Source organism: Cetorhinus maximus, chromosome 18, assembly GCF_964194155.1.
Source record: "Cetorhinus maximus chromosome 18, sCetMax3.hap1.1, whole genome shotgun sequence".
In the NCBI taxonomy this organism is placed as follows: Eukaryota; Metazoa; Chordata; class Chondrichthyes; order Lamniformes; family Cetorhinidae; genus Cetorhinus; species Cetorhinus maximus.
This window is the reverse complement of record NC_135896.1, coordinates 28,315,932-28,340,345: the sequence shown is the minus strand read 5'-3', so window position 1 is coordinate 28,340,345 and position 24,414 is coordinate 28,315,932. Positions and strand designations below refer to the sequence as shown.

The 24,414-nt window shown below is 44.7% G+C and overlaps 1 protein-coding gene and 1 long non-coding RNA gene across 6 annotated transcripts in view; one reads left to right on the top strand and one right to left on the bottom strand.

Annotated features, from left to right (window-relative positions):
- Positions 1–24,414, top strand: part of lrrc9 (leucine rich repeat containing 9) — a 197,358-nt gene that overhangs the window by 134,441 nt on the left and 38,503 nt on the right. For all 5 annotated transcript variants that reach the window (XR_013579440.1, XR_013579439.1, XM_078562277.1 and 2 more), the window contains exons 22-26: positions 4,359–4,499; positions 5,827–6,004; positions 10,268–10,488; positions 11,501–11,623; positions 21,954–22,084. Coding sequence is in view for 3 of the 5 variants with exons in the window: in XM_078562277.1 (XP_078418403.1) it covers positions 4,359–4,499; positions 5,827–6,004; positions 10,268–10,488; positions 11,501–11,623; positions 21,954–22,084 (794 nt within the window). In the remaining 2 variants the exon portion in view is untranslated. The remainder of the gene's footprint in view (positions 1–4,358; positions 4,500–5,826; positions 6,005–10,267; positions 10,489–11,500; positions 11,624–21,953; positions 22,085–24,414) is intronic.
- LOC144693017 (uncharacterized) lies at positions 12,715–20,441 on the bottom strand. Its single transcript, XR_013579441.1, has 3 exons — positions 20,277–20,441; positions 14,095–16,322; positions 12,715–13,779 (listed from the first exon to the last, which is right to left on the bottom strand). It is a non-coding gene; the product is annotated as an uncharacterized LOC144693017 (long non-coding RNA).

The window sequence follows — 24,414 nt, the reverse complement described above, 5'->3', positions numbered from 1 at the left end:
TCCTGTGACCCCCTCAACTTCATCCCCTTTCACCGCAGGGGAGTAACCGGCCCATGAGTGATTCTGGAGGGAAAAATGTGTGTGTCGCAGGGTCTATAGGAGCCTTGTGCAAGCGCGCTCACACGCACATGAATCCTTCATGTTTCACACCCATCTCAATGTCCTGAGTATTTTGAATGCTGCCTGCTGGGGTTCACTTTCAGTTGTCCATCTGAGCTGACTGGCATCTCTGCCCACCATGCAGCACCTAATCTCGCCCACCATGGCCATTATTTCACTTTCGATTTAGCAAGCATGGTCTGGTTTCACTGCATTGTGCGCTCCCACATCTTTTCCCTTCTCCCAGTCACCCATTTCCTCTCCCCATCACAGTTGACCCCTCTGGCATTACCTTGCAACTCCCCTCTGTTACCTACCAGCTACAATTCTCTTCCTTTGGGGATGTCCAGGTGAACGTGCACATTCCCTTCCCAAAAATCCCACCCCCAGCTACATTCACCTCCCCGACCTCCTCCTTCCCACCCTGAGGGTCTGTGTCTGCCTCCGGGTCTCCACAACAACCCTTGCCGTCCCTTCTTTGCTACCGTCAAACCCTCACCCTCCCACTCACTTCGCCCTCGGTCATTCTCACCCTTCCTCTGTACTACGCCCACCCTCAGTTCGCTCCCCAGGAGGCAGACATGGACCTATCCAACCCCACCCTGTGTACGTTCACCTGCATATTCCCCTCCCTCCCCGCCTCAACACCCCTTCCCCCTTTGTACTCCTTTGCACCCCTTCCTCCCGGAACCCCTCTCCCACCACCACCCGCTACCCCCTCCAGTCCTGCCACCCCCTAGATGCCCCACCTGCTTAGTCCCTCCCCCTTCCTGACCCCTTCCTCCGCCCTTATCTCATCTGCCACCCTTAGTCCCACCCCTTCCTGACTCCTTCCTCCAGCCTTACCTCTTCCTCCAGCCTCATTTCTTCCTCTAACCTTACTCCTAACCCTTCCTGACTCCTTCCTCCGCTCTTACTTCTTCCTTCACCCTTACTCCCTCCCCTCTCCACATTCCTTCCTCCCGCTGGACTCCTTCCCCTGTCCGCACCCCTTCCTCCCCCTGGACACCCTCCCCTCTCCGCACTTCTTCCCTTACACCTTCCACCCCCCCTTACACCTAACTTCCCAGTTGCCGTCTTCTTCCCTGTTACTCCCTCCTCCCTCATTCTCCAACTCACCCTCCAAACCTCCCCCCCGATACCTTCATTCCACCCCCGACACCTTCACCCGCCCCCCACCCCTGAGCACACACCCCCGCCCCCCCCAAGTCCAGACACCTCTTCCTCTCCGAGCTGATCCTAGACCTTCCTCTTCCACCCCCTCGACAATCATTCCTTGTGAGCATCAACGATGACTATCCAACTTCCGTGCGCTGCTTCGCAGCAGAGCCATGTCCATGAGAATCCACCCAGCATTCCATGGACGTTCCCCAGGGTCCCGTTGCTGTTGGGCTCCAGCATCTTCTGCTCCTCAGATGTCTGCGATATGAGAAAGGTCCTGGTGGGTAAGTCCTGACTTCTGCACATCACACTTGTCAAGACGTGTTTTACACCGGTGTGTTTCCCTGCTGACATGGGCAGATGATCCAGCGGAGTGGGGGGGAACAATTCCGGTGGGTAGGCCTAATGATATGCTGATGTATTACAATGAGGTTCCCAACGTCCGATGGCGGAGAACGCAGCCCGCCATCGCGCCATAATTTCTGCTCATGCCACCGAATATGCCCGACGCCGGCAGGCATGGAAAATGCTGGCCATAGTGTTAAACTGGAATATAGAATTCAGCTTTTCATCATTTGCAATATGTCTTCTGCACTTGTTGAATTCATTTTATATTTCTCAATATTACATTGAATAATTAGAGCAGTATTGATATGTTGTGGGGGTTGGTTAGGTCAGTTGGCTAGATGGCTAGAGTGTGTTGCAGAATGATGCCAACAGCATGTGGTCAATCCCTGTACCAGCTGTGGTAGTTCATGAAGGCCTGCTTCTTAACGTTGCTCCATGCTTGATGTGGAATGGTGCCCCTCAAGCTATATAACCAATTGTCTCTCTTCAATGGGGAGAGATGCCTATGGTCCTTTATGGAATATGGCTAATTAGCTATTGATAAGTTGAATTGTTTTGCATATACTATATATTTATAATTTCAAATCTATTTTCTGTGAAATGACCCTGTTTAGTCTTTTGTATTCTTGTCATTAGTCTAATTAGAACTCTTAATAACTATTTCTGAACACTATGATATTAAATGTGTACATTGTGAGAGGATAGTAGCCACACATCACAGCAACTTGTATTTATATAATATCTATAATGTAAAAAAATGTACCAGGGTGCTTTGCAGAAGTAGAGTCAAACTAACACCAAGGCAAAGAAAGAGATATTAGGAAGGATGATAAAGTTTGGTGAAAGGTGTAGGTTTTAAGGAAGATCTCAAAGGAGACGAGAGATGAAGAGGTACTACAGTTCAGGCTGGGAGTTCCTGAGCTTGGTGACGAGACAGCTGAAGACATGGCCACCGATGGTGGGGTGAAGTGAGTAAGCGATGCACAAGAGACCAAAATTGGAGGAACACATAGTTCTTTATGGGTTGTAGGGCTGGGGGAGGCTACAGAGATAAGAGGAAGGTAATGCCATGAAGGGGTTTGAGCATGAGGATGGGAATTATAAAGGGTAATTGTTAGGGGATTGAGAACCTTGTTTTCAAATCTCACCATGGCCTCACTCTTTCCTTTCTCTGTAATCTTCTCCAGCCCTACAACCCTCCAAAATATCTGAGCTCTTCCAATCCTGACCTTTTACGCATCCCTGATTTTAATCCCTCTGCTATTGGTGGCCATGCATTCAACTGTCTAGGCGCTATGCTCTGAAATTCTCTCCTTGAACCTCTCTGCCTTTCTACTGTCTTTCCTTCTTTAGGACACTCCTTAAAATCTACGTCTTTGACCAAGCTTTTGTCAGGTGCCCTAATACCTCCTTATGAGGCTCAGTGTCAAATTTTATTTGATAATGCATCTTTGGGCATTTTACAATGTTAAAAGGCCCCATATCAATACAGAAAATGCGGGAAATACTCAGCAGGTCTGGCAGCATCTGTGGAAAGAGAAATAGAGTTAACCATTCAGTTCTGAAGGGTCATCGATCTGAAATGCTAAATCTGTTTCTCTCGCTACCAATACTGCCAGATGTGCTGCATCTTTCCAGCATTTTCTGTTTTTATTTCAGATTTTCAGAATCTGCAGTATTTTGCTTTTCTACAAAAATGCAAGTTATTGTAGGTCATTAAGCACAAGTGGGACTTGGTGCACATTACAGATGAGCAGCAGAGTTTTGGATGAGCTGAGATTTATGGAACATGGAGGATGAGAGGCCAGCCAGGAGAGCATTGGATTAGTTAAGTTTGGAGGTGATATAAAGGTGAGGGTTTTGGCTGTAGATAGACTGATGGAAGGAGGTAAATGAGAGATGTTACAAGAGTCTATATAGACGATCTTTGTGATGAGGAGAATATAGGGCAGAATTTTGCCCTTGTTAGGCGGGTGTGGCGGGCAGGCCTGAGAGCGGTCGTGAAGCCACCCGCCGCCCCCGATCGGGCCCCGACATGGATTTCACACTGGCTGGCCAGTTAACGGCCAGCTAGCGTGAATCATATGCTGCAGCGCTGCCGGGGTGGGGCCGGCAGGAACGCCAATGCTGATGTTCGCGCATGCGTGCAGGTGCATGCAATAAAAACTCCCTGATGCACAGAGCTGCCCCAGGGAGCTGAAGATTTTTATCAATATAAATAAAGAATTTTAAAATAATGAAAACATGTCCCCTCATGTGACTCTGTCATAGGGGCAGAGACATCTAAAATATGAGTGCAAAAAAATGTTTTTTTAATCACTGGACGAAACCTCATCCCGCCCGTGGATTACATTTCACCAAAAATGCAAAGGCTGCTTGGCCTTTTCACCAACCAAATGGTTGGACGGGCAGTGAAAAATTCACGTCAATTAGCTCCTTAAGGGCCTTAATAGGCTGCTTAATTGTCGGTGGGCGCGCGCGATGACGTCGGGACGCTTGCCCAGTGTCATTGCGCGTCACTTTATGCTCATTCGGGTCTGGCATGCGCCCTCCTGACGAACGCAATATTCTGCCCATAGTGTCTGGAGTTCAGCTTGGGGTAAAATAAGATGTCATGGTTGCCAAAAGCTGGCATCAGCCTGAAACAGTGACTGCAGAAGGGGATGGAATCAGTTGCAATGGGATGAATTAACGAACATATACACCAGTTTTCATCACTTAAGCTAAAATCCTTTTCCCCTCTCTTCCAGGCTTCTTTATTAGCTCATTCCCGGACTGATGAAGAGCGCCCTCGTTGCCTCAGTTTATTGAACTGTGCTCAGAATCTGACTCAGTTAAGCAAAATGAAGCCAGATCCATCTGTCGACCAAGCCACCTCCTGGCTTACTAAGGTTTGTAATAACGTTTGAGGTGTCACTTATTCAGGTTACAGAGTTGTAAAAAATATGCATCATTAAAATAAATCCCTGCTGGTATATGATTTGGTTCCAGAATAATAGACTTTCAACTTGACTATCCATTTAATTTATATTAAAATGTATTACTTCAACCACTCAGTTGTTAAATAAAATCACTTGCAATACTCTAAAACTGATCCATCTACAGTAGTTATGCACATATCTGCAATTAATAAGGTAGTACAGTAAGTCCCCATTTTAAGTTGCCCCATTTTAAGTCATTCTGCTTTAACGTCAGTCAGTTAGTGCGGAGGGTATTCGTGTTTGGCATTAGGAGCTTTGTTTTAATGTTGTTTCATGCCAGGCCTGGGATAGAGTTTTATGACCCAATTGGTGCCTTTTTGGAGCGACCTCTCTTACTCTCTGATCCTCTCTCCTGGTTGCTGCCAACCCTCCCTCTTGCTGCTAACTCTCTGGGTTGCTGCCGACCCTCCTGCTTGCCAGCCCTCCCTCCCGCCACCTCTCCAGTTTACGGCTTACATCTGCAACCCTGCTACTTGAAGCTGCTCTCGCCGTGAAGGTGCTTTTCCTGCCTCTCACCGCTCATCTCCTGAGCCCTTGTGGGAGTGGGAAGAGGCGAGCGGGAGGTTTGGCAGTGAGAGAGAGAGTTGGCAGCGAGAGGAAGGGTCAGGGAACAGGATGTGTGACGAGCAAGAGGTTTGGTGAGCACAATCGATAACAACTGGGAGGGCCAGGGAGCAGGAGAGGCTGCGTATCAGAGAGGTGGCGAGCAGAAGTTAAGTAGAAAGAGTTAGCATATTTCTTATATTTTTGTTTTGTTTTAAAAATTATTTCAGTTTTGAATATAGGAATTTAACCATATAAAATATTTCAACCTACAGGTTATAATGTTTTTTTTTGACGAGAGAGGTCCTAGAGAACCTAACTACAGCTTTTGCCAGGTCCTACAGAACCTAACTACAACTTTTACCTTAGTTGTAATGGGAAAATCTTCTAACATAGAACTTAAAGTTGCACTTTTCAGGAACGCAACTACAACGTTAAGCGAGGACTTAGTGTAATGTCCTAACACTCTTCAAGAAATCTACAAACCTAATTCAGATGTGTTCACTTATTCATTTGATCAATTAATTATAAAACAGCCGGATGTTTTGACCAGAGAGTTAAAAACAAACTTTTTTTTTAGGATTATTGCCCTTTGCATCTATACATATTAGTTAACCTTGTGTTTTTTAAAGAAATTAAATAAGTCATTATGTACCTACATCTTTTTATATTTTGAATTGCATTTTGTATACAGATTACTACATTAAATTTAGATGGACAGAATCTTTCACAACTCACTAATCTAGAAAGGCTGCAGAATTTGCGCTGGGCTTCATTTAACAACAATAGCATCCGCAGATTTGAAGGACTGGATCACTGCCTCCAACTTGAAGAACTTTCTCTGGAAGACAACTTTATTTCTGAACTTGAAGGTAATGGTTGGGTTTCCACAGAATTGTCATTTTTTGCAGATCTTAGATTTCTTTCTCCCCGTACTACTTGGCAAACAAAACTTCAAAATTCTAAAATAAAACTAGCAGCTTCTACACCTAACATTGTAAGAGGCTTTTCAAGCAAACATGTCAAGACTCAAGCGGGGGTCGGGAACTGCTCGCCGACGCGTAAAATGACGCGCGGTGACATCGGGCGTGCGTCCCGATGTCACCGCATGTCATTTAGACTTGCAGTTCAGCAGGCCTGCGCGCCCGCCGAACTGTCAACGGCCACATAAGACCTTTAAAAAAGTAATTAAACCAATTAATGGACTTGCCTGTCCAACCTTAACGTTGGCGGGCAGGCAAAGAGCGGCCCTCAGAAAAAACATGAAACCTCATCCACGGGCGGGATGTGGTTTCATGAGGGATTTAAAATGTGTATAAAATTTTTACATAAAAGTAATTGACGTGTCCCTGTTCATGTGACAGTGTCACATGAGGGGACCTGTCAGGAATATTTTTTTCTCCCTTTAATAAAGTTTTCAAACTTGAGCCAAGCATCCTGAGGCAGCGCTCAGGGAATCCCCCCTCGCCCACACAGGGAGCACACAGCAGTTCCGGGCAGACATCACACTGGGTGGGCCTTAATTGGCCTGCCCCCGTAAAATGGCAGCGCGCCCCCAACTGGGGGCGCCGATCGGAAATCCGCCCGCCCGCACCTGCACAAGCCCCCGACGGGGGGAAAATGCTGCCCCATGTGTTTGTGGTTCAAGAATATCCTTTCACCCCTTTCAAATAGACATGCATACACAGAAAGAACCTGAAACCAGCTGCTTATTGGAAATGGACAAATCATTTTTTTCTACTGAGACATGCAGTGCGATATGGATACTGGCTGTACCTACTCCTGATGGTGTGATGTTCATAAGAAGTAGGAGCAGGATTACATCATTTGGCAACTCAAGCCTATTCTCGCTATTCAATATGACCATGGCTGATCTTCTACCTCAAGTCCACTTTCTTGCCTGCTCCCCTTATCCTTTAATTCCCTGAGAGGTAAAAATCTATCGATCTCAGTCTTAAATCTACTCAACTTTGGAGCATTCAGGACCCTCTGGGGAAGACAATTCCAAAGAGTCACAATCTTCTGATGAAGAAATTTTTCTTCATCTCAGTCCTAAATGACCATCCCCCGATCCTGAGACTGTGCTCCCGTGTTCTAGATTCCCCACCCAGGAGAAACAATCTCTCAGTATCTGCCCTGTCATGCTTCTTCAAAATTATGCATTCTTCAATGAAATCACCTCTCAGTCTTCTAACTCTTGAGAGTATATGTCTAATTTACTCAGCCTCTCATCATAGGACAACCCTCTATGCTGTACTGCCTCCAAGGCAAATACAGTAAAATCTTTATTAATTGGCATGCGCAGGGAATGGGTGGTGCCAGTTAATCAAAAATGCTGGTTAATGGAGAGTTCTATTTTCCAATGGAATACAGTGCAATACTTGAATTAATATGCAAGAACTCAGGAAGTAAAGAACAGTAATCTTTTTACTTCTAAATCTTCGACAGTTTATTGAAACATAAACTAAAGTATAAAATTATACAGTATACAGGTATGGCTTCCTGAAAACTTTGTAATTGCTTCTGGTTGGTAAAGTATTAAGGAAACATTAGAAATTCCAGTTAGTAGAGAATTCCGGTTGGTAGAGTGCCAGCTAACACAATTTACTGCGTATCCTTCCTTAAATAAGGAGACCAAAATTACACACGGTACTCCAAGTGTGGTCTCACCAAACCCCTATACAGTTGTAGCAAGACTTCCTCCTCCTTGTATTCCAATCCCTTGAAATAAAGTCCAAAATGCTAGCTGCCTTTTTAATTACTTTCTTTACCTGCATGTTAACTTTCTGTCCCTTGTATGAGTACACCCAAGTGTCTCTGAACATCAACATGTAAAAGTTTCATGCCTTTAAAAAATATTTTGCTTTTCTATTCTTACTACCAAAGTGAATTACCTCACACATTTCCACATTATACTCCAGCTGCTACCTTGTTACCCACTTACGTAACCCATCAAAACTCTTTGCAGCTTCACAGTTCACATTCCCACCTAGCTTTGTATCATCAGCAAACTTAGATACGTTACTCATGGTCTCTTATCTAAGTCATTAACATAGATCATTAAATGGCCAAGGCCTGGCTAGTTACTCTCATTCTATTTTTTTCCCTTTTTATCAACGTTTTTTTCACCCTTTGCTAGTTTCTAAAACACTCCCAATCTTCAGGCTAACTACAATTCTTTGCAACATTATAAGCCTCTTTTCCTTTGATCTAATACTATCCTTAACTTCCCTAGTAAGCCACGGATGGATCTGCTTTGCTGAGTTCTTTTTTAATGGAATGTATTTTTGTTGAACAATTTGAATTGTTTCTTTAACTGATTATTTACCACAATACCTTTTAGTCTATTTACCTAATCAACCTTAGCTAGCTCTCTTCTCATACATATATAATTGGCTTTATTTAAGTTTAAGATTTTTATTTGGGACTTGAGTATGCCGCTTTCAAACTTAATATGGAATTCAATTGTCATAGAGGTCTACAGCACAGAAAAAGGCCCTTCGGCCCATCGAGTCTGCGCCAGTCAGACAAGTACCTAACTATTCTAATCCCATTGTATTATGATCACTTTTTCCCAGAGGTTCTTTTACCATGAGATTACTAATTAAACCTGCCTCATTGAAAATACTAGATCTAAGGTAGCTTTATCCCTAGTTGGTTCCACCACATATTGTTCCAGGAAACTGTTTGAAAAGCATTCAACAAACTCACCTTCCAGACTACCTTTGCCAGTTTGATTTGTTGAGTCTATATGAAGATTAAAGACCCCAGGATTATTCCATTGCCTTTGTTAAAAGCCCCAATTATTTTCCAATTAATGCTATGTTCAACAGTATACCACTGTTGGCCTATAAACTACTCCCACCAGTGTTATTCCTAATCTCCACCCATATTGATTCTACTCCTTGAGCAAAGATCGTTTCTCACTAATGGCCTTATGTCATCCTTTACTATACGGGCTACTCCTTTTTTCAAATTCAGAGTGATAACTAGCTGCAGACCTTCAGTGCGATTTACCCAGTGTTCATCACTAGCTACTTGAACCAACATATCATAAAAGCATAGAGTAACCCAGCACAAATCATAGGATATTACAACACAAAAACGAACAATTCAACCTATCAAATCTGAGTAAGTGTGGAGAGAGAAACAAAGTTAATGGGGAGAATTTTCTCCCCTTTGGGGTGTTGTGCGCGGGCGGGCGCGCGCGCAGCCGATCGGTGCCCCTGATCGGCTGTGTGCCGCCATTTTTTGTGGGTGAGCCAATTAAGGCCCGCCCAGCGTGACGCGCGCCTGGAAGCGCTGTGCGCTCCCTGTGTGGGTGGCGGAGAGGAGGGTTGCCTGAGTCGGGAGGTGCCTCATGGAGATTAGTTTTATGTTTAAACAGTTTAATAAAGCGTTGAAAAATTTTTCATGATATGTCCCCTCGTGAAACTGTCACATGAGCTGGGACATGTACATTAATTTTAATAAATTTTTTTCTGAAAATTTTAAATCATTCATGAAACCTCATCCCATCCGTGGATGAGGTTCCATGAAAAATGTTAAGGCCACCTGGGCCCTTCGCCTGCCCGCCAACCTTAAGGTTGGACGGGCAGCTCAGCTGATTGCCTTAATTGCTTTTTAACAGGCCTTAATAGGCCTTTGACAGTTCGGCGGGAGCGCAGCCAAGTCAGCTACATGCCCGCTGAACTGAAAATCTAAATGACGTGTGGTGACATCAGGATGCACGCCTGATGTCACCCCATGTCATTTTACACCTTGGCGAGCGGGCCCTGCCCTCGCTTGCCGAGCCGAAGATTCTGCCCAATGTTTCAGGTTCTTTCATCAGATTACATCCTGCATAGATTTCAATGTTTGAAGAGCAGAGGAGAGAGGATCCCCTAGTTTCCTGGTTAACAATTGCTTAACCAGAACAAATTATTTGGTAATTTATTTGATCGCTGTTTATCAGGCCTTGCTATGTGCAAATTGACTACTGCACTTGCCTACACAATGACTACATTTGAACAGTAATTTTTTGGCTGGACTTTGGGATATCCTGGGAATGTGAAAGGTTCTGTATCAACGCAAGTTCTTTCCTTTTTGCTCTCTGTCAGATTATTTATTTATTTGTTAATTTTTGGTTCTAATAGGGATTTCAAAACTGACCAAGCTGACTCGATTGAATCTTGGTAATAATCAGTTGAAAAATATGGAAGGCTCGGGTCTAGATAAGTTAACACATCTCCACTATTTGTCACTGGAAAGCAACAAAATTCGTTCACTACGCAGTTTGCAGAAAATATATACCCTGATAGAACTTTACTTGGGAAACAATCTCATACATAATAACTGTGAGATCTACCATTTAAAGGTAAATATAATTTGTACTTTAATGGACAATTTGCAGAACAGAAGTTGGTCATTTGTTTCACTACATTTGCATTCTCTGAAAGAACTATCCAGTCAATCCCATTCCCCATCTTTTTCCTTAATCTTTGAAAATTTTCTTTAATGTAAAGTGCTGCATTTTAAAAGAAAGAATGAGGAGAGGCAATATAAACTAAGTGGTGGACTTTTAAAGGGGGTTTAAGGAACAGAATGACCCAGGGATTTATGTGCAGAAATCTTTGAAAGTGACAGGGCAAGTTGATAAGGCTCTTTAAAAAGCGTACGGAGTCCTTAGGTTTATAAATAGAGTTCTAAAGAAAGGAAGTTGCTTTAAAATCTTAATTTTTATATAAATCACTGGTGTTGTGTGTCCATTTCTAGGTGTCATCACACTTTGGAGAGGGGCCAGAGGAGATTTACTAGAATGGTGCCAGGGATGAGGGACTTCAATTGCATGGAAATACTAGATAAACTAGGATTGTTGTAGAGCAGAGAAGGGTAAGGGGACTTTTAATAGATGTGTTTAAAATCATAAAGGGCTTTGAAAGGTTAAATAAGGAGGAAATGTTCAAGCTATCAGAAGGATCAGAAAGCAGAGGACACAGATTTAAGGTAATTGGCATAAGAGCCAGAAGTAAGAGGAGAAATTTGCAGTGAATTATTACAATCTGGAAGAGTGGTGGAAGAAGATTTAATAATAGCTTTCAAATGGAAATTCAATGAATTCTTAAAAGAAGAAAACTGTAAGGCAATGGGAAAAGAGTAGGGGAGTAGGACTAATTGGATAGCTCTTTCAAAAAGCTAGCACAGACACAATTGGCCAAATGGCCCCCTTCTATGCTTTAAGATTCTATGACTTATGTCTTTTAAAAGCTATTATTGTTTCAGTTTTGACCATTATTTCTTGTAGGGCATTCCAAAAGACGATTTCAGATCTTTTAAATTATGATTTCTTTAATTATTTGGTTTCTTTAATGAATCTTTTATGTTTTTAGGGAATGGAGAACCTTGTCATATTGGACTTGTATGGAAACCCATTGGTTTATAAACAGGAACACTATCGCTTCTTCGTCATCTATCACCTGCCTTCATTGAGGGCCTTTGATGGAAATGTAGTGGTTAGTCTGTGCTCTCTTGCTTAAAAAATGTTTCCATTATTTATTATAGTGCCAAGTTAAACATACTTTATACTCATGTAGCTGTCTGCCTTGACTGGCCAGAGTAGTTAACCTAAGGCGGCCCCAGATTTGATCGCTAGTCTGCATGAGTTACCTAATCCCATTGGTGAGGAGAAGGTTGGACCTGGCTGTTATATCTATGTAGTAATACAGCCTATTGATACTTGCTGTCAAGACTTGAATATGAACAGTTGTGAAGTGGTGGAGGGCAAACAACATCCATAGAACTATACCACACAAGGAGTGGATGCTTTCAAGAAGGAATTAGCAATACAAAAACACTCACATAGCTCCTAAAATATGGAAATTCAGCTTGTTTCCTTTCCAGTGATGAATAGCTAGTTCAGTAAACTTGAAAAATACATTATTTCTCCATAATAACAAATGCAGTGTAATGCAGCGTTTTAGATTAATACTTATTTTCCCTCACTGCAAAACTAAGACAGGGAGGTGTAAACTCAGTATCTGGAGGAAAACAATCAGACAATCAGCACTGCATTCCTATAAAATGTTTTGGGAGCTAAGTGGAAGAATGAGTTATTAAGTTTACTATAAAGGGAACATTTTAAAGTAGTGGCAATACAAATAAATTTAAAAGTTAAAGGCAGTCAAAATGGATAAGACCTGAAAATGGGTGTGCGGATCATGGTGCAGGACTAACTGTGCCCAGGCAACATGACTGATTTGTACTGCCTGCTGGTCATGTGATTGCTGCATGCAGCTAGCGCTACCTATGCTGTCCATTGGCTGCAGGCATCAGCAGGGTATTCGATAGTGTGAGTGGCTAGTGCTACTTAAAAGGCAGCCTCCAAATCTTGAAGGTAGGTCAAGAGGAGGTAAGAGCCATTTGCAAACTAAATCTGTTCTGTAAAAGATTGAAAAATGGCTGGACATATGTGCCCCAAAATTTTTTGATAATGCACTGGAGGCCTTGGTGGAAAGGAGGACAAATGTCCTATATCTGCATTGGGGGCAGGAGGCCGTCCAGATGAAAGCTTAGGAGGCAGTGAGAAAAAGTAAATAGGTGTAGGTTTCCAAACAGCTATTTACTTCTAGAAAATCCAGAATTCAGTTATTGTACATTGAATATTACAATATTACAGGTGTTTTTCCTATAACCATTTTAAACAACAGGAATTGTACTCAGTGTACTATTAGATTTTATAATAATTTAACATTAATGGCCTGGATTTTACTCTCGGTGGCGAAGGAATGACTTTTTCTATTCATCTTGTGCATGCAATTTTTGCAAGCTTGTCAGTGGAGATTTGCGGTCATTCTGTTTTGTTTCTGTGCATCACCCTCTGCAGGGGATCTGTGATGCTTATGAACAGGGCAGGTGACACTGAGGCTCTTCAACCAATCAGATTGCAGTATCCTCACTGAGACATGCAGAATCTAAACCAGGAAGTAAAAAAGACTAGAAAATATAAAGTACATTTAAATCATATACAGGAAGCAAAATACAAATTGAAAAATACAAATGGAATTAAGGGAGACAAACAGGAAAATAAATGTTTTTTTAAAATTGCATCATTAATTTTCCTCTCATGGAATGAAACCCTGCATTTGTAAAATTACTTTTCAGGACCAGAGAGGTTGTTCATAAATAATTATCACATATTACACCATTTAAAATCTCACTTGCTCCTAAATGTACCAGTCCTACCTTTTGCAGCCATTTTTAGTGATTCATATCAAATTCACACCATCACAGTGATATCAAAGTTGAGTCTATTGGTAAAGACAGCAACCCATAGCTGGTAAAGGATCAGGACATCTCTGACAGCAGCATCTAGGTTTCAACAGTCAACTGCGCAAGCACAAATACCAGAAGCTGCTGTCAGATTGATCCTGTAATAGTTTCGAGCAACAATAGCCTCACTGTTATTCTTACAGCAAACTCCAGGCCATTGTCTAAACTAATAATTCAGTTTAAATGCTGTAGAGTAAATTAATTAAGAATGTGACCACCTACAGGGCTTATCTCACAACTAGTTGTGATTAATATCCTTCATTAACTCAACTACACTACAAATTTAAGCAGTAGTGAGGCTGCTAATTATATTTTTATTTTTAAGAATGTGGCATACAAACTTTCAAAGTGACCATTATAACAACTAGAATAAAACAGAAGAATCCAAATGTACTACAAAATGTAATGGATAAGTGCAGTTTTTATCATGTATTGGCAGACATAACTAGGGCCCAAGCAGATACCTATATCCACATATTTTATTTGGAGGAAGTGAAACCAGTTAAAGGAGAAATTGTTCAATGAGATAACAAGTTCAGCCAGGCGGAGGAGGGTGGTGGTGAATGGGGACTGTTCGGGCCTCCATTCAAGGAAGAAGCAGAGAGCTCTGTGACTGTCCTGGTGGGGGATGGCATTGTAGAGGGACTGGACATACATAGTGAAGAGGAGGTGGTTAGGGCCAGGAAACTGATGTAGGGCATCAAAATGTAGATGGGAAGAGACTGGACAAGGGGAGAAAAAATAGAGTTAAGATAGAATAAATAAGTTCATTGGAGCAGGAACAGGCTGAAACGATGGGTCTACCAGGACAGTCCTCTGTGGATTCTGGTAAGGAGGTAGAAGCAGCCTGTTCAGAATTCGGGGATTATAAAGTGGGAAGCTGTGGAGGGAAGATCTCCAGATGAGATGAGGTCAGTGATGGTCCTGGAACAATGGTTGATGTTCAATGATGGGGTCATGGTCCAGGGGGAGGTAGGAAGAAGTATCTAACAACAACAGCACTGCCCTTGTCAGCAGGTTTGATAACAAGGCCAAGGTTAAACCTGAGCTAACAGAGTGCAGAAAATTCCAAGGGAGGGAAGCAGAGAAATTAAGACAGCCGATGTGATGCTGACAGTTCTCAATGAAAAGATCAAGAGTGGGTAAGAGGCCAGAGGGAGGGGCCCAGGTGGAGGAAGGGTATTGGAGACAGGTGAACGGGTCCGTGGAGCGGTAGGGAGAGGACTCCTGTTCAAAGGGGTCAGCACAGAGATGAAGGTGATGGAAGAAGGGTTCAGTGTTGTGCCGAGCCCAAAATTCATGTGGTGAAGGCATAAGGGTATAAAACTGAGTCCTTTGCTGAGCACGGATTGTTCAGCGTCAGAGAGGGGAAGTTCAGAGGGTATTTTAAATGCACAGCGAGAGACAGGATTAGAAGAAGGGATGGGGTCAGAGAGAAGGGAAGGAGAGGAAGGATCCAGAGGAGCTTCGGTACCCATAAGTTGTTGGAGCTTGCATTCCTTAGCACCTGAAAGGAAGAGAAAAGGTTTCTTGTCAAGGTATTGGATGAGAAGAAGAATGAAATGAAACGGGACCAGAACAGCTTTGAGATAGGGTGAGTCAGTGCTGCTGGAGAGAGAGGTTGAGTGTTTACATGTAGCGGCGCACAGCACTGAGTCTGGATCTCAGAATGCGGCAAGAACAGCAGTCCGAGGAACGTTGTACGTCTTATTTTTAATATATGCTGGTTTTTTGTTCCAGTGTTTTGGATTAGGTTTCATAATCTTTTTGAGTTGTCCATGAAAGCCTTAAATGTAATATGTTCCTTTAACTAAAAATATAATTTTTGCAATTAAATTTTTAAAATCCAGGATCATCGAAGATGATAAGTATCAATGATTGGTTGGAGGTAGATATATGGCAGTTAGCAGTATTGGAGGAGCAGGTAGGGCTTATTTGGATACTATTTGCAACATCAGGTGGCAGGACAAAACCCCCAACACCGGGGTTGTCACGAAGTACTGCACACCTAGCATCAAGAGCATAAAGTCAATGCCTTCATCCATCCCTCCAACACTGACTTCATATGCAGTATTTTGAATCGGTTATGCAAATCTAGACTTGGTCTAATGTGACAATGAGATGACATCAAAGTAGATTGTAAACCGTTTTTTTTTACTGAACACACATCTGCCAACGTGACAGGAGAATCCATCATCAGACTTCAGTACCATTAGAATGTAGCTTTGCCATTTTAAGAAATATTTTGGGATGGATTGCACAGTTTGATTTACTGGGCAATCTCTCTGGGTCTAGCAGTAGTACAGCATCTCAAGACTTTGAAGGAGAGAATGCCAGGTCAGGAACACACTGGGAGAGCCTTGAGTGCCGCCAACCTGCAGGGTGAGTAAGATACCCTGGATTTTGCATGTGTCTCGCAGCATTGGGGAGAGTGCGGTCTGGAGAATTGGGTGTGTTCTGAGCAGGTGTGTTATGGGGTCTGGAACATTGGGGTATTCTGATATCTGGCAGTAAAGTGGAAGGAAATAGAATGTGTTCATCATTTTCAGGCCAGATATTAGAAGTGCACCGAAGAAAGATCCAGAATTTTAGATTAGTTGTGTCCTAGTTGTGATAAATGAAAAACACACAAATTCCACTGTGACAATCCCACTTGGTGCCAGCGAGAAAAAGCATGAAGTTACATTTTCTGTGCAAACCCTTTCAGGATTAATAACTCGACTGTTCATAGCCTAACCGATATTCCAGTGGGCTGGCGCAGGATGACCTGGGCGCATGACGCCTCTCCAGCTCCACCGCCTCCTGCACGTATCTGGTTATAATGGCCAACTGGGCCTGGCCTCTGCCAGTCCACACCTGCGCTGCAGTATTGTGTGCTGTCATCTCCTGAAAAGGAGACAGGAGCATTGATTAGTCCACCCTGTACCTGGATTGCCATTGCATCCCTGCCGCCCCCACCTGAGTGAAACATTGCAGGACTCCAGTGAATTGTGACCCTGCAGCTGCCTCACACCAAGGAGCCAGGACTGACACTGCCCCCTTGCCCACATACTGCCTCCATCACATTTGCCACCCACATGGTTTCACCTTGCAAAGCAAGGACGCACAAGTACCTGGAAGGCCAAGGGTAGCAGATGATGGGTGCCCTGCCATCTGGAAGTTCCCCTCCCAGCACGTCAACAGCCTGACTTTGACATGTTCCAACACTGCGCCTAGGTGCAGATCCTTGAGGTAGCCCCCAAAACAGTACTTTGGGTGTCAGTCTACTGCATGCAGCGGGTGCAGAACCCAGCTCAGCGCAACCCTCTCAGGGTGAACTAGGCATGGGCAATATATGCTGGCCCACCCAGTGAAGGCCATATGCCATGAATGATTCAATGCAGTAACTACATTCAGAGTTTGGGAGGGGACGGTCAGGGAGGAAGCCTAACTGCTGTGTTAAGTGACCCATGCCAACACAGTACTCACCCTTCCCGAGCGCAAGAGGTCATTGAAACACTTGTGGCACTGAACCCAGGTGCATCGCACCACGTCATGTGAACTCATGATCTCTGCCACCTCCTCCCAGGCATGTTTTGTTATGTGGGGGGAGGAGGGGGGGCCTCCTCCCCTCCCTGGGAACGAGGATCTCATGCCATGCTTCCAACTCCTCGCAGAGGGCAGCAAGGCACTCGTCCAAAAAGCGAGAGGCACTGTGCCCCGCTGACCTGCCCTCCTGCGTAGCCTGCTCACCAGCAGCGCTGTAGAGAGCCCTTCTGCTAGCCATGGTTCACAGACTGCAAGGCTGCCTGTGCGCTCTTTATACAGGCCGCCGGGTCGCCATTGGACCCGGCAGTCATTGCAGTCCCGTCGCCGCCCGCCCACTCCCACTATCCTTGGGAACCGCATTTCACACTAGGCGGGCCTTTATTGGCCCACCCAAGTGAAATGACGGTGTGGAGCCAATTGCGGGCGGCGATCGGCTCCGCGCCTGCTCCCAACTGGCCTACCTGACGGGGAGAAAATTCTCCCCTTAAAGTTGTTTCACTTGAAGTTGAGATTTTCAGGAATGCAACCACAACTTTAAGTGAGAACTTACTGTACGTTTTAAAAGAAGGTTTACTAGTCTCTATCATGATCATAACAATATCCTGACCAATGAAAGCAGGACCAATCCATTTCAGTCAATTACCACTCCATCAGCCTTAGCAAAGTGATGGAAGTGTCATCGACAGTGTACCAAGCAGCACACTTTCACAGCAATAACTTGCTCACCAATGCTCAGTTTGGAATCCACTATGCAGGGCTATTCAGTACCTGACTTCATTTTTTTACATGGGATGTGGGTGTCGCTGGCAAGGCCAGCATTTTTTTTTACCCATCCCTATTTGCCCTTGAACTGACAGGCTTGCTATGCCATTTCAGAGGGCATTAAGAGTCAACTACATTGCTGTGAATCTGAAGTCACAAGCAGGCCAGGTCAAGTAAGTGAGGAGCAAGCTGACAGACAGCACCAAGCGGGGAATGTGCAGCGGGCAGGGAGACGCTCAGAGCAGGTTACAGCTCAAGCCAACCCAACCTCCTGGACAGACTCAGGCTTTTGGCATCATCTGAGCCTGAAGGAACACACATGTGATTAAAATTTCCACTTTTATTTCGAGTATTATTCATTTAGACCAGGTAAGGATGCCAGATGGGTTTTTACAACAATTGATAGTTTCATGGTCACCATTACTGAGAACTAATTTTCAAATCCATATTTATTAATTGAATTTTTACTGATTAATTGAATTTGAACCCATGTTGTCCCTTGAGCATTAGCATTGGCCTTTGAATCGCAAAGGCATCAAATACGCTCATTGACATCAAATGTGATCATCAATCTACACTGATAAACACGAAGAAATTGATTACTTAAATAATATCTGAAATTATGAAGTTTTTTTTCATTTCATCCAAAAAATCTTGCATTATACATGCTTGAGAGCACCAAAAGATCAATGAAAACCCAAAATCCCATCAGTTCTTAATTAATTTTAATAATTCATTAATCGCCGTCCTGGGAAGAAAACATGCGGGACGCGGGAGATCGGCGTGAGTCTCGGCATCCCTGGTGCCTCCTTTCCTAGACCACCCCTCCCGCTGCCCCCACCAACCTCCTCTCAGCATTCCCTGGTAGTTCCCCCACCCCATCCCCACCCCCCAGTCGATTTCTCGGCATTCTCTGGTGGTTTCTTCCCCCCCCGCCCCACTGATCTCTTCCAGGCAGCCCAGTCTGACTGCCCCCACGACGACTTTCTTCTCCCCCTGTGTTGGCTCTTTTTTGTCCCCTCCCCCCGACAACACTCTCCTCTCCCCCCGACAACAACTCTCTCCTCTCCCCCCACTCCCAAACGACTCTCTCCTCTCCCTCCAACAAATCTCACCACTCCCTCCTGCCCTGAAGCTCTCTCGACTCCCATTCCCCCCCGACGACTCTCTCCTCTACCCCTGACAAAAATCACCTCTCCCCCTCCCGCCCCTCCGATAACTCTATCCTCTTTTGCCTCTCCCCCACTGACTCTCACCTTGCTGTCCTCCCCCACGTCTCGGGCCTACATTGCTCAACCTCCTTCAGTCTCGGGCCTACACCTCCCTCCTGTCTCAGGCTTACACTACCACCCTCCAGTCTCAGGTTTACGCTCTGCCCCTCAAGTCTCGGGCTTACACTCCCACCTCCTGTCCCAGGCCTACACCCGCACCCACTCCAGTCTCAGGCCTACACCTCCCCCTACTTCTAATTTCAGGCCTACACCCCGCTTCTCCAAACTCTAGCCTGCATACCTCCCCTCTTGTCTCAGGCCTACACTCCCCCCAGTCTCAAGCCTACCCACCGCTGAACTTCTCAAGCCTACCTGCCACCAAACCTCTCGGGTTTACCCGCCACCGGACTTAAGAGCACTGCCGACCTCCTCCCCCGATGACTGTCTCCATACCTGACTTCCCCAACCCGAGCACTCACCTCCTTGTGCCGCCATTGCTGATCCACACCAGCTGGAAAGCTGCAGCAGAGGCCTTCACTGTCACTTCTGGTTCCGGTCCACTCTGTGAGCTGAGCACTTTGGAGGTGAGGGGCGGAGGAGAAAAATTGGGGGAGAGGGGTAGGGATGGGGAAGAGGGAGTGGCCATTGGGGGAAGAAAACTGCTGCAATCTGGGGTGGTGGATCGGGGGTTGGATGGGAGAAAATTGTTCTGGGGGAGGGGATGGGTGGGAGAAAACTGCTGAAATCCAAGAGTGGGGGGTGGGGCACGGGTCTGCTTCACTAGTTATAGGTTATGAAGAAAAATCCAAAACTAGCTTGTCAAAACATATATGTTAAAACAATCTGCTTTTTCTAAAGTTAGCACAGTTTTAGGATGTTTGAAGCTATAGAAATTCAGAAATATGGAGAACAAACTCTACGATCATTTTTGGTGTCAGAATGCTTAAGGTAAGTAATTTTGCTGATTGCAAATGTTTGAACATTGCAATTTGATGGCAATCCATGATGGTGAAGCCAGTTGATCACTACTTGCAATGTCAAATGATAACTAAATGATTGCTTTTGAGCATAAATGATATCAAAGCAGGAGGTTTGACAAGCAAGAGAGACTTGACAAGTGGGAGAGGCTGCTCCAAAAGGGCGCTGATTGGGTCATGCAACACTACGTTGGCCCCGGCATAAAATTACACTAAAGCGGAAATTCTGACACTATACCAGCCCCATTATATCCATGACATTAAAGCAGAATGATGCTGAATGAGGCAACTTAAAACAGGATTGATCTCCACTGACAGCAACACATAACCAACAAGAGTTCCATGGGCACAGTCTTTACCACAAATGGCACATGTCTGCAGAATCTGCTCAGCTTGGTCTGGATGGAGTAGACCCACCAATGTTATCTCCAGTAACAGAAACAGCTGCAGCAACTTATTCTCAGCTTCTGGATCTGGACTGTCTTCCTCAGTCTTCTTCCGCTTGCTTGTGCTACAACAACGGACTCAACAACTGCTACTGCTGCTTGGACTGATCTGTGTCCTATGCCTTTCAACAAGGTTTCAGTTTCGATTTCCCAAACAGTTTGCAGTTTCCTTAGAAACTGGGAAGTTCAGTTTCATTTTTAGGTTTACCTTTTCTGCAAATGTTTCAGCCTTGTCTTTTGCAGTGATGTGTTGGGTTCCCCCATCCTTTGGGGCTATTTGTAGAGCTTCTTCTTTCAGTTAGTTGTTTAATAATCCATCATCATTCATGACTGGATTTTGCAGAACTGTAGGGCTCTGATCTGATCTGGTTGTGGAATCATTTAACTCTGTCAGTCACATGCTGCTTCCGTTGTTTGGCATGCATTTAGTCCTGCTTTGTAGCTTCATCAGGTTGGCACCTCATTTTTTAGGTATGCATGGTGCTGCTCCTGACAAGCTCTCCTGCATCCCTTTTGAACCAGGGTTGATACCCCTGTTTGATGTAGTGGTAAGTGAGAGATATGCCGGGCCATGAGGTTACAGATTGTGGTTGAATAATTCTGCTACTGCTGATGACTCACAGCACCTTATGGATGGCACTTTGGTGCCACTAAGTATGCTATGAGCCTATCCCATTTAGTATGTCAGTAGTGCAACACAGCACGATAAATGGTATCCTCAGTGTGCAGACAGGAAGTGTGCTGTAAAGGGTGGATTCTAAAGTAATGAATTCTTACAAGTTTCCTCTTTAAGAACCCTGACTGACTGCATGGATTGCTGTGTGTGCTTTAATTTAAATATTCTTGTGTCACAATCAAAAAGAAGAGGCTGTGCTGGACAAACCTGCTGAGGAACACAGACCTCCCAGCGCTATGGATGTGAAGTGTTTTGCTATTACCAAGGCAGGCTGATTAATTATTGTTTAGCCTTTTAGAAAACAAACTTCACAGTCTGGCTCATCAGCTTTAAGTCACCTTTTGTGTCATCACTATTTGTATGACTACATTTTTGTTTTATGTAAAATGAACAACTGATGAAAAAATTCTCAAATTTCCCAGGGTGTAAAACATCCATCATCCTTAACAGCTCACTACTACCGTTACTAAACTAATTCAGAATTTATAATGCTGAATTTATAATCTCTATATTCAGGAGCAGTTGCCTGTATGGAGGTCTTGTGGTCCTGTCTCAGACTCAAAAGCTCTGGGATCGAGCCCCAGCCCCTTGATGGCCAAGGAAGGTGTGTTCATGGCGAAACAGGTTGATTATCAATCTGCAAATCCTTTCAACACACACTAATGGCAGGCGGTAAGATTGGTTCAGTCATGTGATGGAAAGAAAGTTGGATCCTCTACCATCACAATTCGTAGCATCAGACTACAACATTTATATAAAAATGCATGTTGCTACAGCAATCTAGACTTCCTAAATGATCTGTAACACACTCACCACCATAGTTATAAATTAACAATTAGAAGTTATCTGCAGCTCATTCATATCTGAATACAATTAGGGTGCTTTAAAATCTCAAATTTTCTATTTGTGTGCAGGAACCAGCACAATCTGAAAATGCAAAAGATGTGTTTGGTGGTAGACTCACCTCTGACATGGTTACAGAGAGACTGGGGCATTCAAACTTTTCAGAAATCTTAAAGTTGGAAATGCCCGAATCTGCAATCAGGTAATATATAATGATATAGTGCGAATATTGAAAGCTTTAAGTCAAAATACAATGCTTTTTCTTTGATTAGCTGAAATCCTCCTTGTGGTAGGTTATTACATTTATACCATAGTTCTCTTTCAAGCCTTTACATGCATCAAGTTTTGAACTTTCTCAACTGCATCAACCCAAAAGTGATGTGATGAATGGGAGATTTGCCACTATACAAATCATATAAATTGCACATATTTTGTTTATTTATGAAATATGGTTGGCAGCTTTAAATTTCCTGTTGCCATCTAGAGAGGATGTAGAATGCTGCAGAATGTCAAATTAAAGATATTGGGCCGAATTTTCCATTCTGGAGACTAAGTGTGGTGGCGCGCGAGATTAGCGGCGGGTTTCTTGCTGACAGGTTGGGTTCTCACATTTGATCTTCTGCTTGAAACCTTATTAGTTATGCATAGGCGAGCTGCTCACCGAATCACGTGGCGGGGTGGGCACTGATTCACTTGTCCACCGTTACCTCATGGGGTGAAGGTTCCTGGCGCCATATTTAAATGCTACCCCAACACACACATTATTCTCTGCAGCTCAGCTGTGTGGTCGAAAGTTCCAGAGATGGCCCCAAGGAACAAGAAGAGTGTGCCAAGGTTTACCTGGGCTTCCTGGAAGCTTTAATTAGGGGCATCTGCCAGCACCTGGGGTGGGGGGTGGGGGTGGTATTTTTCCCGGGATGGAATTTTTCCCGGGATGGATCCAGGTGATCCACCAACCTCACCCCAATGACCTGGGAGGCGGTTGCAAAGGAGGTCAGCTCTGTGGACAACCGCCAGAGAAATACCATCCAGTGCAGGAAGAGGATGAATGGTTTCAGCTGCACTGCCAGGGTAAGTCAGCCTTCAGCTCACTCCAACCTCACACTCTCATAATGGCACAATGCACTCAAAGCGTCACTCAGCTCAGGGATATCACACAACATTAGCAGGGAAGATATCAGCATTGAAAGTCTATTCACCAGCATCTCATTTATCATCCTGCATAAACAGCATCTTCAGCCCTCACTGGGGAGAGCTCAGCACACACAGCATCCCATCCATTTGTCTTCATGCAGGCCAAGCTTACCCACCAAGATGGAGAGGTCCCAGACTGGAAGAGGGATGGCCAACATCCAGGAGCTCTCAAAATTTGAGGATGATGCCGCCGAATTGGCACGGGAGGGCAGAGATCGCTCCTGTGGTGAAGGTGAGATCAGCCTCTCCCAGCAAGCCAGGTTGAATAAGCCCTCCATGAGTTGATCACATCCTGCCTTTCACAGTGAGTGACATGCAATGTTGTATTCAGCCTGTTCATGAACTAAATCTATCTTTTATCTCTTACAGCCAGCAGCAGGTTCTGACAAACCAACACATCCAACATAACCCCAGCCCCCAGGCCACCTCAGAGGAGGATGATGAGGATCCATTTGAGGAACACCCATCACTGCATTCACCTGCACCCTGCACCAGCACAGAGACACACACACCCCAGTGAGTCACACATCTAGATTAGGCTCGGTGTCACATTCTGGAGAACACCTCACTGCAATGTCTCCGCAGCAGTTGGAGGCAGTGACAGCCCAGCTCTCTGGCACTTGGAGGACTGCTGGAGAACAGGCACCCACTGTGTCCGAGCTAGATAAGCCTCTAGAAACGGCCGTTGCAAACATGCGGAGATGCAAAGACAGACAGCGGCAGAACATCAGGCAGAATTGTGAGAGGCAGTTGACAGATGAAGGCGAAGGATGGGGGAGGCCGTCCATGTTCTGATGTCATGACTCCAACATGCGAGCACCTGGAGGTCTCCATGGAAAGGGTGGCGGCCACTTTGGAGACCTTGGTCAAGCAGGTTCTGCTAGACTTGCGCTCGGACCTGCACTCCATCGCTCTAGGCATTGGTGGCATCCATCAGTTGCTAGGTGAGAGGGGGGCTGGCACCTCGATCTTACTCCCGGCACCCCTTCTCCTCAAGAAGTCAGGCAGGGGCCCTTGGGCAGCAACAGGGAGGAAGACAATAAGCTGGACACCACAGGGACCATCCACAGGGACAATTGTCTCATCATTTGAATGCATCGTGCATATGCCTCTATGTGCCCTCTTAATGCTCACACTCTGTGAATGGCTGTCTTTGTGTGCCTCTGATTCATGTGATGCTTAGTGGGCTAATGCTGGTTACTCGCCCCATGTGTAACGTCAGGGAGATGTGTCCAGCTCTTTCCTGAAAGTGTCTGCACTTAGAGTGTGGAGCTTTTATTCCTCACAAGACACCATGGAGTTATGCGTACTCATGTGGAGGATTACCAGTAATAGTGT